Genomic DNA, 14,004 nt, shown 5'->3' with positions numbered 1-14,004 from the left:
CAGTCTCTCCACCAGAGCATAGTGACAAAAGTGGCCTTTGCTTACAGACAGCTCCTGCAAACACCCCATGAGGGTGGGCATGGGGGCCGGAAGCAGGCAATCAGCTCCTTCCTCAGCTGAGAGGAGGCAGCAAAGGTTTCCTGCCCATTTTCCCCTCTTTCCACGGGCCCAGCAGGGCTGGCATGGCCTGAGTATGCCAACAGATGTGGACACCAAGAGGTAACAACTTGGTACTGGTGAACCCAAATGCTTTTCCAGCATGAAAAATGCCTGAAAAACCCATTCACCATCATGTTAAATTGCTGCCATCAGAAGAAAATTTGAATGTGTAATTTTAATCTCTCTACCCTTGAAATCACGCTTGATTTAAGCACGGACTGTTTGCAGGAACTGTTTGCTGGTGTGGTTTTGGCCAAGACTGAGATCGGCCAAAGCATTTCTGCTGTGGTAATGCCAGGAACCATGCTATTAGTTAAATGCTTTGGCAGGCCTGAGGTTTCCCTTCCTTATTGATATTCTCAGCAATATAGTAAATGCATGATGAACTCTTTGCCTCCCATTTACCCAAAGGCAAACATCCTGTCTGCCCATTCTGCCTCTGCAGTGGCACATAAGCTGGTGTCATGGCACCGAGCAGCTCAGCCATAGTTTGTACCTCAGCTTCCATGTTCTGGCTCTTCTTGCAGTGCTGGAGGGTGGGTATCCCCCAGTTAGCTGCCATCACACCAGGGTGCTGCAGTGAGGGGAAGACGGTTCTGGGCAAAGGCTGTGGGGACCTCAGCTGCAGCACTCTCTAAGCCAGTGCCCCAGTTTGCTCTGTGCCCCCAGCAGTGCCCTGCAGGCACAGGTTGATGTGGTGCAGCCCCACCACCTCCCACCCCACACTGCTCCTGGGCAGCAGTATTGCTGTACATGAGGAAACAACCACCAGGAGAGGCAACCCTGCTCTGCCCAGGGAGCTGTGAAGCTGGAATGGAGTTAGTTCAGCAGTAAGTGGGTACTGGAGCCCTCAAAAAGGGTAAGGTCACCATGTCCTGCTTAGTCACAGCACACTAACTAGTGTCACTGTATTCTTGCTCTCCTTTTCCCCAGCCATCCCCGCTATCTAGCAATAGGATATCTGAGCGGGGTGGGGGCTTTGTGTGTCTCTGCCTTTGACTTGCCATTCCCAGGGAGGCTATCCAGAACCCCTCCAGCATTTTCCATTTGTCCTCTGCTCTCTGCCCAGTCCTACACAGGGTCTGGCATAAGGCTGTGCTGACAGCTGTCCATGTCCCCTGCGCAGCACATTGCTATTGTTGCCTTGCTCTGGTGCAGGTAGGGGTTCACACACCCTAAGTGTGTTTATCTGGATCTCCAAACAAGGAAACCAGCCTTGCTCCTCCTGCAGAAAAATCCAGTGATGCAGAAATGCCTCTGTACTGGCTGGTCAAAAAAATGCAAAGCAACTGAAGTACTTAGAAGATCGCATCTTTAAAAATTCCCCAAAGATTTCTGCAACCATCTCTCCTTTCCCCTCTTCCTCTGTAAATAGAGGCACAGTCTCAATCACTACCAGGCACCAGGGAGAAATCTTTAATTACTTGATAGCAGAACTTAAAAAAGCTTTTAAGCATAAACAGCCTTCCCCACCCCTGGCACAACTATTCTGGCCTGGCCCCTTAAGGACTTTTGCATGGACAGCTTGTTCTGCCCAAGCTGCAGGCATGTCAAAATAAGTATTTCAAGGTCAGATAGTAAATACTAAAGAAGGAAAAAAAAAGAAAAGTGTATTTGTTTAGCACAAGCTAAACTGACCCGTAATTTTTGTAATCTTTAAAAAACAATCACTTTTCTGCATGCTTTGCAAGCTTTAGAGGGCAGTACCTCTCAGCTAGACAGACACTGCCAGATGGGAAGGGAGCATTTAACTCACAGGTGCCCACAGAAAACAGCCTCCCAGCCTGCCCAGCTGGGATGGCCCAAATTCTGAGCCAGTCCTTGTCACCACACAATGGGCACAGCTCTGGCCAGGCAGTCATAGCCCCCGTGTCCAGGCCAGGCTTAGCCAGAGACTGCATGGACAAACTGAACAGGGTTTTAGAAACACTTGGCAATGTGTTGTTTTACATTCAATACCTTTACCTTTGCTTGAGAAGCTGCACCAACCCTGACACCTGTAGCAGCAAGCACTGCACTCTGTCATCCTGACAGCCCCTCTCTGCAGCCCCTACAGCCCCAACACTGCCCTGAGCCCCTCCTGCCCCTCTAGCCCAATTCCCCATGGGCTCAGCCACTGCCTGAGGAAGGAAAGAGCCAGTTGGCAACACGAGTTTTTGGAAGGAACAACTTTTTTTTTTAATAAAGTGTACAAAGTAGTAAAACTCCTTACATGAGGTGCTGTGACAGCCGTTACAGAGATGACTTGGGCTCCCCCATAGGCCTTGTGGTGAAATGCCAGAGCGTTGAGTGGAGATGAAGGGCATGAACACGACAGACCCACCTGCCCCTACCAGCTCAGTGCACCTGCCCTCCCATCCCACATCCTGCCTCTGGCCACATCCTGCCTCTGGCCACACCCTGCCTCCTGTCCTGCCTGGCCGGGTCACCCCATGGGCTGTTCCCACTGCCCCACACCACGGCATCCCACACGCGTTCAACACCAATAACACACTGAACCGAGCGACCTGTCCGAGCTGCATGCATACAGAGAGGAAGAGCAAAACACAACCCGACCGAACCCACAACAGGAACAACAACAGAACCTTAAGGCTATGCAAAAACAAAATGAAGCAACATATTTAAAGCTAGGTAGCAAGTAGCATTTGTGAAACATAAGGCTTGAGGCTTATTGATTCTTCTGAACAGGTTTGTTTCTTTTCCTTCTTAAAACACCAATATACCATTTTTCTTCCTTTGCTTGAACAGGGATTTTGTTTCCTCCTCAGCCGGGACATTTAGCTCAGGGAGGTGATGTTGGAGCGGCCTCCCGGGGGTGCGACGATGCGCTTGCTTGCTGAGCGCACACCTTCATCAACCTGGGTACCTGGGACAGGACAAGAAAGCACAAAGGGAAGGGGGAAAGCAGAGTTACGAGCATTTTCTTCACAGGACTGAGCAGTCAGGCAGCCAAGGGCCTCCTGAGGCTGTCTACAGCAACCTGTTCTTCTCTAACCCCAGCAAAGACCCCAAGAGCAGCAGTGGCTTGGACAACCCTGCAGATGCTCCATGACAGACCCATGCAGCAAGAGCAGCATCAGATGCTGTGCTGGCCTCCAAAGGCAGTCTGCCTTGCTTCTACTGTAAGGTGCACCTCCAGCCATGGTCTACTCTTGTGCTCACCTTGCCCCAGGTCACCTCCCAGCTGCCTTTGCCCCAGTCCAGGAGCTGGAACTCATGGCCAGTGGGTCTGCCCTCTCCCAGCCCAGCTGCCACATGTGTTCACCTGACAGGCTGAATCCAGATTGATGGAGGTTCCTGACGGGGGGTGTCTGCCGTGTGGGGGACCCCCTGGTTGACCCTGCAGGGGTGCCCCCCTTGGGGGTGGTGGTGAGGTCAAACACAGGTCCATCATACATGCCCCGGGGCACGGCGTGCATCTCTGCCATCTGTCACCAGAGAGAAGAGGACAATGACACTTCCTCTGAATCCAGGCAGATTCATGCTCCAGCCATTGCTGCCTCCCCAGTCCCTCTGCAGAAGGAACTCTCACTGCTGGCCTCGTGCCCCATCAGTCCTGCACATCAGGCCTGGCACAGCCCTACTGCCCACCCTTCACCTGCCCTGCAAGGTGTGCAGAGCTGGTGCAACAGGCAATGATCCAGATGGGGTTTGTGCTGCACAAATGGGGGATGACAAGGTGATTTTGGCCAATCTCTTAATTTCTAACTCATCACTTCCCTCCAGACGCCTGCTGCAGCAGGACAGGATGAGGACAGGCATCACTGCTGCTGACCTCAAGGAGCATCTGCCTCCAGTTTGGCTTACCACCAACCTGAAGGGCAAAGCTCCCTACCCAAGTCTCAGCTATCCAACTGTACAAAATACACCAGTCTGCAGCAGTGCTTACAGGGTCCAGCAAGAACAGCAAAGGAAAATCAACCAGTTATTAAGGAAAAAGGCAACTTGGGTGAACACCCAACTGTCTCCCAGCATTCCCATTTCCTCACCTTCCTCCTGGCTTTGATGCGCTTGTAGACATAGTCAGGGAAAGGGCTGCTGGGCAGGAAGCGTCCAGTCCCCTGAGTCACATGCAGGTTGCCATCCTCCAGCATGATCTTCCCCTGGCATATGACAACCAGCGGGGCCCCACGGAGCTCCATTCCCTCAAAGATGTTGTACTCAGCTGCCTGCAGCAACCCAGGAATAACGGTCAGGAGGGATATATGCACTGGCTGCATGCTCAGGGTGGTTCAGTGCCCACGCCTTGCTGCTGGAGTCACCAGTGCACCACCAGAGGACACCTGTAACAGCCCTGTCTGCCTCAGAGGCCTGAACAGGAATCCAGATGAGGAGAAACCTGACTCCTTACACTCATATGGGCCAAGGTCAGGAGAAGAACACCCATGTGGGGTGAGAAAAGCCCCATGTGCAGAGCCCAGGGCTCAGTGACATCCTACCTGCTGTCACAGCTGGCCCTACCCAGAGCCAGGGCTCAGTCCCCCATCCTCAAAGTCAAACAGGGCAGCACCAAGCTCCCAGCAGCTAGGCAGCCTTCCTACAGACTACTTGCACCCCACCCTACAGCATTCATACAGATCAGCAGAGGACTTACAGATTGGTGGGTTTTCGCTGTAATGATCTTCACTGCATCAGGATCCCATATAACCAGATCGCTGTCCGAGCCCACTGCTATTCTCCCTTTCCGTGGGTACAGGTTGAAGATTTTTGCAGCATTAGTGCTTGTCACAGCCACAAACTGGTTTTCATCCATCTTTCCTGTGGCCTGCTCACACACAAAGAGAACTAAGTCCTCTCTTTGGGGAAAGGGGAAGTAAGAGCCCCAGGAAGCACCACACTCACTCCCACACAAGGTGCCAGCTGGCTGGGCCCAAACTGTCAAGGCTGATCTTACTATTGTGTTGGCACTGCCCAAGACAGTGCCAGACAAGATCAAGAACTGGTGGCACAATCACACCTCCTGATAGTTCACCCTGACCCTGTGACAGCTGCCTCTCCTGCTCTGGCTTGGTCTGACTCTCAAAGCCAGACAAGCAGCCAGGTGCCCAGCTCTGTGGGGCAGGTGCACAGGTATGTGAGGTGGCAACGAACCCTGCCCGCTCTGCCCCCTCCCTGGCAGGACTCTCACCACTGCCTTGTCCCAGATGATTGACATTCGTTCCTCTATGCCGTTGGTCCCTTCTGGGATGGCTGTGAAGTTGTCTTTTCCAATGGCTTTCTGTGCAGTGCTGAAGGTACAGTGAGCACTTCCCGAAACCTGCAGGTCACCACTGAGGGGTGGTGGAACAACACATTGTCAGTCATTTTGCAATCAGACAGCAGCAGAGACACGAGGGACATGGATTTCCTCTGGCTACAGGCAGCCCCTGGCTCAGTTCTATTTTCCTCTGCACCCTCATTTCCATGGCCCCTCAGCCTGAAGAATTCCACTTGACCCAGTCCCTGGGGCAGCTGTGTCCCCTGGGACAAGAGACCTCTGTCACACTGTGCTGCCTGCCTGAATATGGACAGCATCCTGCACACAAGGGGAGTCAACAGCTCAGCTCCCAGGGACCGGGGTGGCCACATGATGTTTCATAACCCAACTCCATCATTTGCATGAGCACAAAGGAAAAAATATCCCAGTGCAAGTCATAAACCCCATTTTCAGCAGTTTGTCAGGTCTGCCTGGGAAAGTTGTTTTGCCACACAGAAAGGAAGAGGCTTCTCTGCTCCAGGACTGTTCCTCACCATCAGCCCTTGTGTTGTGCACTGCCAGCTCCTGTGCCACTCTAAGGGCAAGCACAGTCCTACCCTGCCTCACAAAAGCCTGCTGCAGTGGGATGGAGGGAATTGGGACTGCCCAAAAGCAGCTCTCTCCAGGAAGCCCAGAAACACTTCACAGAGATGCTCTGCACCCCACACCATTGTCCAGACCCCTCTGCCCAAAGGGGTCACTGAACAGATGAGGTATCCTGACACATCTATTTCCCCTGGAACAGGCAGAGCCAGCAAGCTGCCAACAGCCAAGGCAGGGCGAGGAGCTGTCTGTGGCTCCCTGGAAGTCACCCAGCTTCTGCTGGAGCCGTGGACAGGCAGCAGTTAGAAAGTCATCGCTGCCAGGTGAAAGGTCACAGACCAAGGCAGGCCAGCTCCTGGCACTGCTGTGTGAGGTGAGGCACCTCAGGCACCTGGACAGTGCAGACACAGCAACTCTGCTCGAGGCTGTGAATCAGCCCTAATCCACTGGTAATCTCCACCTTCCTCTGATAATTTCTGCCATATGTCTGATTGACTGCACAGCCAGAGGCCCGGGCTCATGACACAACATGCTTCCTAATCTCCACCAGATTTGGCCTGGTAGAGGAAAACAAGCCATTCAGCCCAGCTGGAGCCTCACAGTCTCTCCCATTGCAGCCTCACAGAAAATATGGCAAAGCTGTCAGGACAGACACTTGCTGGCTGCAGGGACTGAGAAGTGCTCATGTCTCCTCTGAGGTCTGGGGTAAACTGGACGTGGAAGGGGGAGGATTAGAAAGCCAGTTCAGGAGTTGGGCTCACTTTTCCCTGTCAGTTGCTATGACCTGCAACTCTGTGAAACATCCAGACTGAGTGGAGGCATCTCTTGGTCCTTGACCACAGCAAAATCCATGGCGAGCTGCATATTCAGACCCCAGTTATGCTGGCACCTCTCTTACACCCAGGCATCTCCACTCTGGCACTACCCAGGTTTATCCTAACATGCCCCACTGCAGAGACACCTCTAACTGACTGCTCATCCCTTGCCCATCTCAGCAGAGATGTTTCCAGCGTTACCTCAAAGGTCATTTCCATTTACAACCCCCTCAGTGTCAGTCATCCCCTGGCTAACACAGATCAGCCACCCCATGCACAGTCGGACATACAAATGCAGGGTGAGAGAGGTGTGGATGGGCACATGGCACATGGACAGGGCCAGGAATGTGCTCTGTGCCCACAGCTGCTGTGTAGGCCTTGCCAGTGAGAGGATGAAGTGTAACTGTGAAAGGTCACAGCAAACTGCTGAAGTGGTTTTATTGCTTGTCTTTGTTTTCAACAAATCCCTTCCCCACCCCCTTGCCTTCAGGGTGAAAAAACAACCTACCATCCCAGCCAGCTGTGCAGGAGCTGCTTCTAAAGGACTCCTGCACTTTGCAGGCTCTGCTACTGCTCACTCGTACAGGCATGAGAACACATCTACTTTGTATTTGACCAGGGCCCCCACCAGCCTGTGACACTTGCAACCTTTCCACATTCTCCTGCAGCATCCCAACCCAGGCAGCCATTCCCCACTTCTCCAGATAGGTGAATGCTTCCATTGACAACTCTGTTTTAGCTGGCCCTCATTTCTTTGCCTTCTGAATTCAGAGCATTTAAAATGGTCCATGACTACTTGTCTTTTCTCATTACTCACATTAAGCCTATGGGGCCTCCCCTGTCCTCCCTCACTCCACTCTCAGGGATAGATTACCAAAGCTTGGAGTCAAGAGTCATTTTACCAGTCAACTCATTAAATACCTACAGCGAAGTGGTTCATATTGGACTAACCTCTTCCTTCCTTATCCAGAGTCCACTTCCCCCTAGCAGCATCTCCAGCAGAGCTGTCACTCACCTGGCCAGGAGGGAGTTGATGTAGTCAGGAGTTGTTGGGTCTGGGCTCAGGGGTGGAGAGACCACAAATGCTGCAGCCTTGGCCCAGTTCTTGCTCCAGTAGTGTGTTCCATCAGTCCCCAGACTGGCTGTGATGGGCTCACCAAACACCACAATGCCTGGAAAAGGGCACAGAAAGGGGACTGTTTCGGTGGAGCATTCTCTGCTCCACAGCACTACCAACAGCCTGCCATGCCCAGAGAACACCCAGACCCATGTTGGGCTGTCCCACACTGAGGGGGCACAGAGCCCACTGAACACATTGACATGCTCACATGCCTGTGGGGCATCCCTGTACTTCCCCCACCCATGACAAACGGAGCCCCCAGCCACCTGGAAAGGCACCCAGGTACCTCCAATGGGCCAGCACTTCAAAGAGAGGCCAGAACTGTGCGCAGCAGCTCAAACCACCAGCATGTGCATTGAACAAGTATCCTCAGCTGAGCCCTTCTCAGCCACAAACTACGACATTTAAAACATTGCTCCTACCTGTGCCCCACAAGATGTTACCTGATGTGACAACAGGAGGTGGCTCCGTGTGGCCTGATGCAGTGTTCCCCTGCCCTTCACAAGTCAGGCAAACCCCTGAGCTAACTGCTCCCCAGCAGAAGGGGAAGCACTGGATGCCACTTGAAACCCAGTGATGGTCTTGGCAAAACAACCATGAGGACACAGTGGGCACATAGTCACGGACCCTGGTGACAGCAGCAGGGCTGGGTGCAGCACCAGCTGCCACTCACCTTTTTTTTTGGCTTGTGAGATGAGGTCAGCAGCACTTTTGCTCATCACTTTAGTCACATAGAGAGGGCAGTTGGTCTGGCTGGCAATAGTGATAGCCCGGAAGACAGCTTCTGCTTCCAGCTGGAAGAGAGGATGGCACACAGCTGAGAGGAGCACTGAGTGGGCAGGGAGGAGCCCCTGCTCCTCTCAGCACACCATGGATTGCTGCTGACACCCTGTGCCCTTTTATCCCAAGGCCAGGTTAATCAGGGAGATCTGAGGGAGGAAGCTTCAGTCTCCCCAGGGCCTGGCCCAAATCTCAGGCTACAGCAACACAATGCCTTGCACAGGAGCACTGCCTGGATGCTGTTCCACACTCAGAACAGGAGCACTGCCTGGACCCTGCTTGGGGGCCAGCAGAGCTGCATCTGCTGTTTTTTCCACTGCCTGGTTCCAGCTTTCCTTACAGCTCCAGGAATCCAGGGACTACTGCCCAGCCTGCCAGCACAGCTCACAGGCTGACACCAGGCAGCGGAAGGGTTGGCCCTTTTGGAGCACTCCCTGCTCCAGGCTGTCCCATGGCTGCAGTAGGTTTAACTAGACGTCCCCGTGGCTGGGTACAGGGGCCTGTGCCCTGGCAGGCTGCTGGCACTGGGGCCTGGCTGTCCTTGGCTGCTGCTCACCGCAGCCTGCTGCCACCCGCCCTGTCTCACTGTCATGCTCCTATTGGAGGGTGGATTTCCATCAGGAGGGGATATCTTTGGACTATTACATCAGTCTGTGCTCAGCCTGAGCTCAACCCGAGTTCTCCAAGTGTTTTCCTACAGTTTGGCTCCAAGCTTTGGAATGAGGAAGTTCAAAACAGAAGCCTTAAAAAGACACCAACAATCCAGCCCCTGGGGGAGCGCCTGGGGCTGTGCCAGCTGAACTGTCTGGGGGCAGGTGAAGCAGAGCAGTGCACCCAGACACAACCCCACACCCCTACGCCTCTCATACTTCTGCTGGGCTATTTGCTGTACAGTGAAAAGAGGTTCTTCTCTTCTGCTTAAAGACTCTTTAAATAGAAATTTAAGCAAGAACACAATTATATCAGCACTTATGGACTGCAGTAGCTGATGGTGTTTAGCATGTAGACAGGAGCAAACAGCTGTAACTCAATATCCCTCACAGCAGGTTACAATGTGGAACAGCACCATCCTGTCTTACCAAGTCACCATCATCACCTGATAGAACTTGTCTTTAACCCCCACTGAGGCCCCTCCAAGACAAACCAGACCCACAGAGCCACTGACCACTCTCCCAATGCTTTGCCATCCACGTGTGGGCTTTATGGGGTAGCAGGGTCATTTGTGCTCCACCTAAACATTTTCCCAGGTAGAGTGTGTTCTGGAAGGACACTGTTTACTTTCAAATGCAATGACATCTGGATTTGGCTGAAGAGATGATATCTAGAGCCTTGCACAGTTCTCAGTTTCCTTATGCTTTAATGGCATTTCAAGATCAAACACTCAACAATGTTTTACTGGCTCTGGACAAGATCTGCAGTGCTGTCTTACGGCAGTAGGACAGTTCTCAAATGCTGGCACAACCACAGCATCCTGTAATTACACCTTAGCTTGCCAACTAGTGGCAACAGGTTACAGTCATAAAAATAAATGGCAGCTTACATACAGAGGGACTCTGAGCCACTGTATTGGACACCGAGACTCTTCCCTGTACAGGAAAATGCTTTACACTCTTGTACTTCAAAGAGAATAAGCACTGTCTTACAGTAGGCCATATATGTTGTTACCAGACCTAACAGTCAATTTCTTTCACTTTTAATTTGAGCTAACTCATTTTATTTCAGCGGACTCTGAAGTACAAATCTATCCCTGTGCTTCACTGCTTGGCTTTGCTATTATACCAAATTCCTATTTTCTTCTTTCACATGTTGTGGAAAATTAAAGCACCTCTCAGCAGGGAGTTATCTCAAGGAAACCTACCTAAAATTAGACTCAACTCAGATTAATGGACCAAACAGAAAAATACCCTGCGAGCTAAAATTAGAAATAATCTAATTAGTGTTCTGACAGTGACTTGTAACCAGGGAATTCCCCCTCTCCTTCCCTCCCACTCCTTCCACCAATGGCTTTGTCCATCTGACTCTGAAACACATTTTAGACCCTAAGCAGATATAAAGCAGGAGGAGGCTGGAATCTGTCAGCACTCAGATGTGTACAGTGAATTCTCAGAGAAACTAAAACTCATGATTTGATTCTTTTCAGGCCTCTCACACCTATGGAATCAACTATACAGGACAAATGCCCCCAGTCCAGCCCCAAAGGCTGCTACAGCCACAGACATTTCTGTTGATTGCTTCCTCTCTGTGAGACTCAGAACAAAGGCTTCTGTCTCTGCTGAGCAACTTGCGCAAGGCTGGGAACTGTTTGTCACAAACACACACCTCACTCCTTCCTGAGCTGATGATGAACAAGAGAGCAGTGCCTGTATAAATGGATACCCCTGGACACACACACACACCTGCCCCAGTGTTTGCCAGGCCACTCTACACACACTGAGCCCTGCTTTGACTGGGAAAGCTCTTCAGTGCAGCAAGGCTGGCTGAACTGTCCTCTGCATCTTACCTCCTCAGGTCTGCTCAGCACGTGGCCCTCAGGGCCTGTGATTCCCATCTCCAACATTCTGGCTTGTTCCTAGAACATCAAAAAAACAGAGGCTGTTACAAGACTGAAACTGTCAACCAGAAAAGCAGATCGCTTTTGTGTTAAGCCCTTCCCTCGGAACCATCATCATCCTGTGTCCTGTCTCAGCAGTGAGAGGCTGCTCTATCCTCAAGTGGTTTGAGAGAGAAAGAGGGAGGATGGAGAAATTGGCTGAAACCTCTTCAATGAAACAAGCATAGCGTGGAGGCAAAAAAAAGGTACAAAACTCCCCAGCCCCTCCAATTCCCACATTTGTGAAGTGCTACCAGTAAGTAGTTTGGGGGCATTTTGGGGTTAGGATGGTAGATGAGCTAGTTAAGCTCTAGCCAATACAATTCCTCTGGTCACTCTCAGTTTTCATGTGAAGGAGCCATTCAATTGTGCACTACAGCTCTACAAAGTCCAAGGAAAAACTGATTCTTGTAGTCTGAGAGAAGGTTCAAAGAATGACCTTTTGGTTCACGGTCCTTCAGCTCCCAAGAATAAGAGAGAAAAAAACATGTAGTTGCAGAGCTTAATTAAGCCATGTCTTTTGTGTCTTAATGAAAGTCAAAACATTTGGACTTTCTGTCATCCAGCACCAATTACAACACAGTGGGCCAATACAGACTACCCACCTGATCACCAAACTACATCCCTCAGAACAATTCCCTTGCAAATGCAGCTTAATTAGCCAGCTGTTTGCTTATAGGGACAAAATTCCTCTCTTGTCCTGGCACTTCTCAATCCACTTTACCTCTCTCCTGTCTCATTATGTGCAAAGCAAAGGTCTCTGCCCCTCCCCACTGAAAAGAGCTGCAGTGAACGTACCATACTTGATAGATACTCTTTTCCATTTAGATTATCTCTAATTCACTATTTCAGATTCACTTATGTACAACATATTCACAGAAAAAAAATTTGCTAAATTTGATATTGCTGCTAAGCAGCAAAGATACCACCCTGCAAAAGATGTCCATGCAGATTTAAAGCCATTTTGCTAATGCCCCACACCAACTCGGCCTGAAATAGATTTTCAGTCCCTGCATGGCAGAAGCAGATAGTTACCTGTGCAATTATATCCCCGTTTTCAGCATGAACTTGAGCTATGGCACCCAGCTCTGCCAGGCAGCTGAATATCTCATACAGCTAAAAGAGAGACAAGAAGAAATGATTACTGAGCAGGCAGCCCATGGCCCTGGCACCCCCCATGGTCCCTCAACCAAGTGCCCTGGCAGCAGGGCCCAGTGTGGCCATGCCAGGCAGTGCTCTGGCCATGCCAGGATCAGCTCTCTAAGGATGCAGTCAACAGTAGATGCTCTTGGTGATCTCCACACCAGACCTGTGCCTCTGCCTGCAGCACAGGAGCCCAGCCAGCCCATGGCCACAACCTGAGGCAGTCCCGCACAGGCAGCAACCCCCTGCTGCCCCTTGCATCAACACAGCCACAGTGGCAAAGGGGGTCTCACCTCAGTGTTGGACATCTGGTACAAATCCTTGTAGGCCATGTACACCATGAAGGAGTTAATGCCTGGGGCAGAGGAGAGAGGAGTGAGCCAGGTTGGTCAGGCTGCCTGCTCTGGCCACCCTCCCTGTGGGGCACAGCTCCAGCCCACAGCCATGCAGCATCCCACAGGTACCCACACCATGGCCATTGCTTGCCCTCTCTGGCCAGGGGACAGGGCTGGCCGAGGCAACAGACCTTTCTCCTGGACCAAGGTGTGCAGCTCCTGCCGGACACGGTCGCTCCAGCGTGGGATGTCCATGTGCAGAGCGTAGTCACAGCAGGCCTTCCCATCTGCCCACTCTCGCCACCGCTCCAGCGCCTCAGTCAGGCTGGACTCAGGCTCTGGCACCACGTGGTCCACTGCAGGGGGACAGCACAGCAAGGGTTGGGCAAGGGCTCCCTGACCAGACCACCCTGATGTGCCCTGGCACCTCCACCACCCTGGGCTGGTCTCCTCAGGGGCTTCAGGACAGCTCCCAAGAGGTTCCCATTACCTTCCCAATGTGCCTTGGCTCCTCAAGTGTATTTATTGGCAAGGAAGTGCACAGAGCCCTGGCTTAATGGCCTCTGGCATAGCACCAGGGGCTTTTACAGGCTTCTGCTGAGAAACAGGCTGGAAGCTGAAGGACCCTGTGCTTCTCCATCCCCACTCTCACCCCATTAGCACACAGCCTCCTCCCACACTGCAACACTAATGCACCTTTTATTGCCCACCATGGAATCCCCACACCCTGCCACAGTCCATTTCACAAAACATATTTTTTTGGCACAGAGGGAAGGAAAACCGGTGGGGGGAAGACAAGAAATCCAACCCTTTACTGGAATGATCAACACTTGCTCCTGCATCCCAAGAAATCCTGCAGTGCACACAGCTGCAACCACTGCAAAGCAGTAACACCTGAACCCCAAACCAGTGCACAGCCATGGCCTCCTCCAGAGAGGGACCTCAGAATTCCCTTTCCTTTTTTGTTAGCACTGTTTATTTCCAAGCAGTGTGGAATGCCAGCACATTGCTCTGTGCCTCTGCTCAGAGTCATCTGAGCACCACACTGCCCTATTTTTATTTAACAGGGCAAAAACATTATGCCACAGTTCCTTTTTGAGGGTCCCAGGGGCAGCAGTGGCTGCAGAGAAATAACACTGCAGAACACAGGATCTGCAAGGGCAAGGGGTCTTACTCATACTTCTTGTCCCATCAGTTCATCATTACTAAGAATCCAAAGATTCATCCCAATCCTCACTCTCTAGACTGCATTGACAGATCACAGAAAATATGAACACACCATC

The 14,004-nt window shown here is 51.7% G+C and overlaps 1 protein-coding gene across 2 annotated transcripts in view; it reads right to left on the bottom strand.

Moving 5' to 3' along the window:
* Positions 1–1,362: 1,362 nt before the first annotated feature.
* DPYSL3 (dihydropyrimidinase like 3) overlaps positions 1,363–14,004 on the bottom strand; it is a 32,794-nt gene continuing 20,152 nt past the window's right edge. Inside the window, exons 4-14 of one of the 2 annotated variants that reach the window (XM_071570324.1) lie at positions 12,913–13,077; positions 12,680–12,741; positions 12,279–12,359; positions 11,154–11,222; positions 8,547–8,667; positions 7,769–7,925; positions 5,288–5,429; positions 4,754–4,924; positions 4,149–4,328; positions 3,425–3,587; positions 1,363–3,025 (exon numbers count right to left, since the gene is read on the bottom strand). In XM_071570324.1, coding sequence (XP_071426425.1) covers positions 2,937–3,025; positions 3,425–3,587; positions 4,149–4,328; positions 4,754–4,924; positions 5,288–5,429; positions 7,769–7,925; positions 8,547–8,667; positions 11,154–11,222; positions 12,279–12,359; positions 12,680–12,741; positions 12,913–13,077 — 1,400 coding nt within the window. In that variant the 3' untranslated portion in view covers positions 1,363–2,936. The remainder of the gene's footprint in view (positions 3,026–3,424; positions 3,588–4,148; positions 4,329–4,753; positions 4,925–5,287; positions 5,430–7,768; positions 7,926–8,546; positions 8,668–11,153; positions 11,223–12,278; positions 12,360–12,679; positions 12,742–12,912; positions 13,078–14,004) is intronic. The other variant, XM_071570325.1, reaches the window with a different exon arrangement.

The sequence above is a fragment of the Pithys albifrons genome, chromosome 15 (genome assembly GCF_047495875.1).
Source record: "Pithys albifrons albifrons isolate INPA30051 chromosome 15, PitAlb_v1, whole genome shotgun sequence".
Classification (NCBI taxonomy): Eukaryota; Metazoa; Chordata; class Aves; order Passeriformes; family Thamnophilidae; genus Pithys; species Pithys albifrons.
This window is presented reverse-complemented; position numbering and strand designations above follow the sequence as displayed.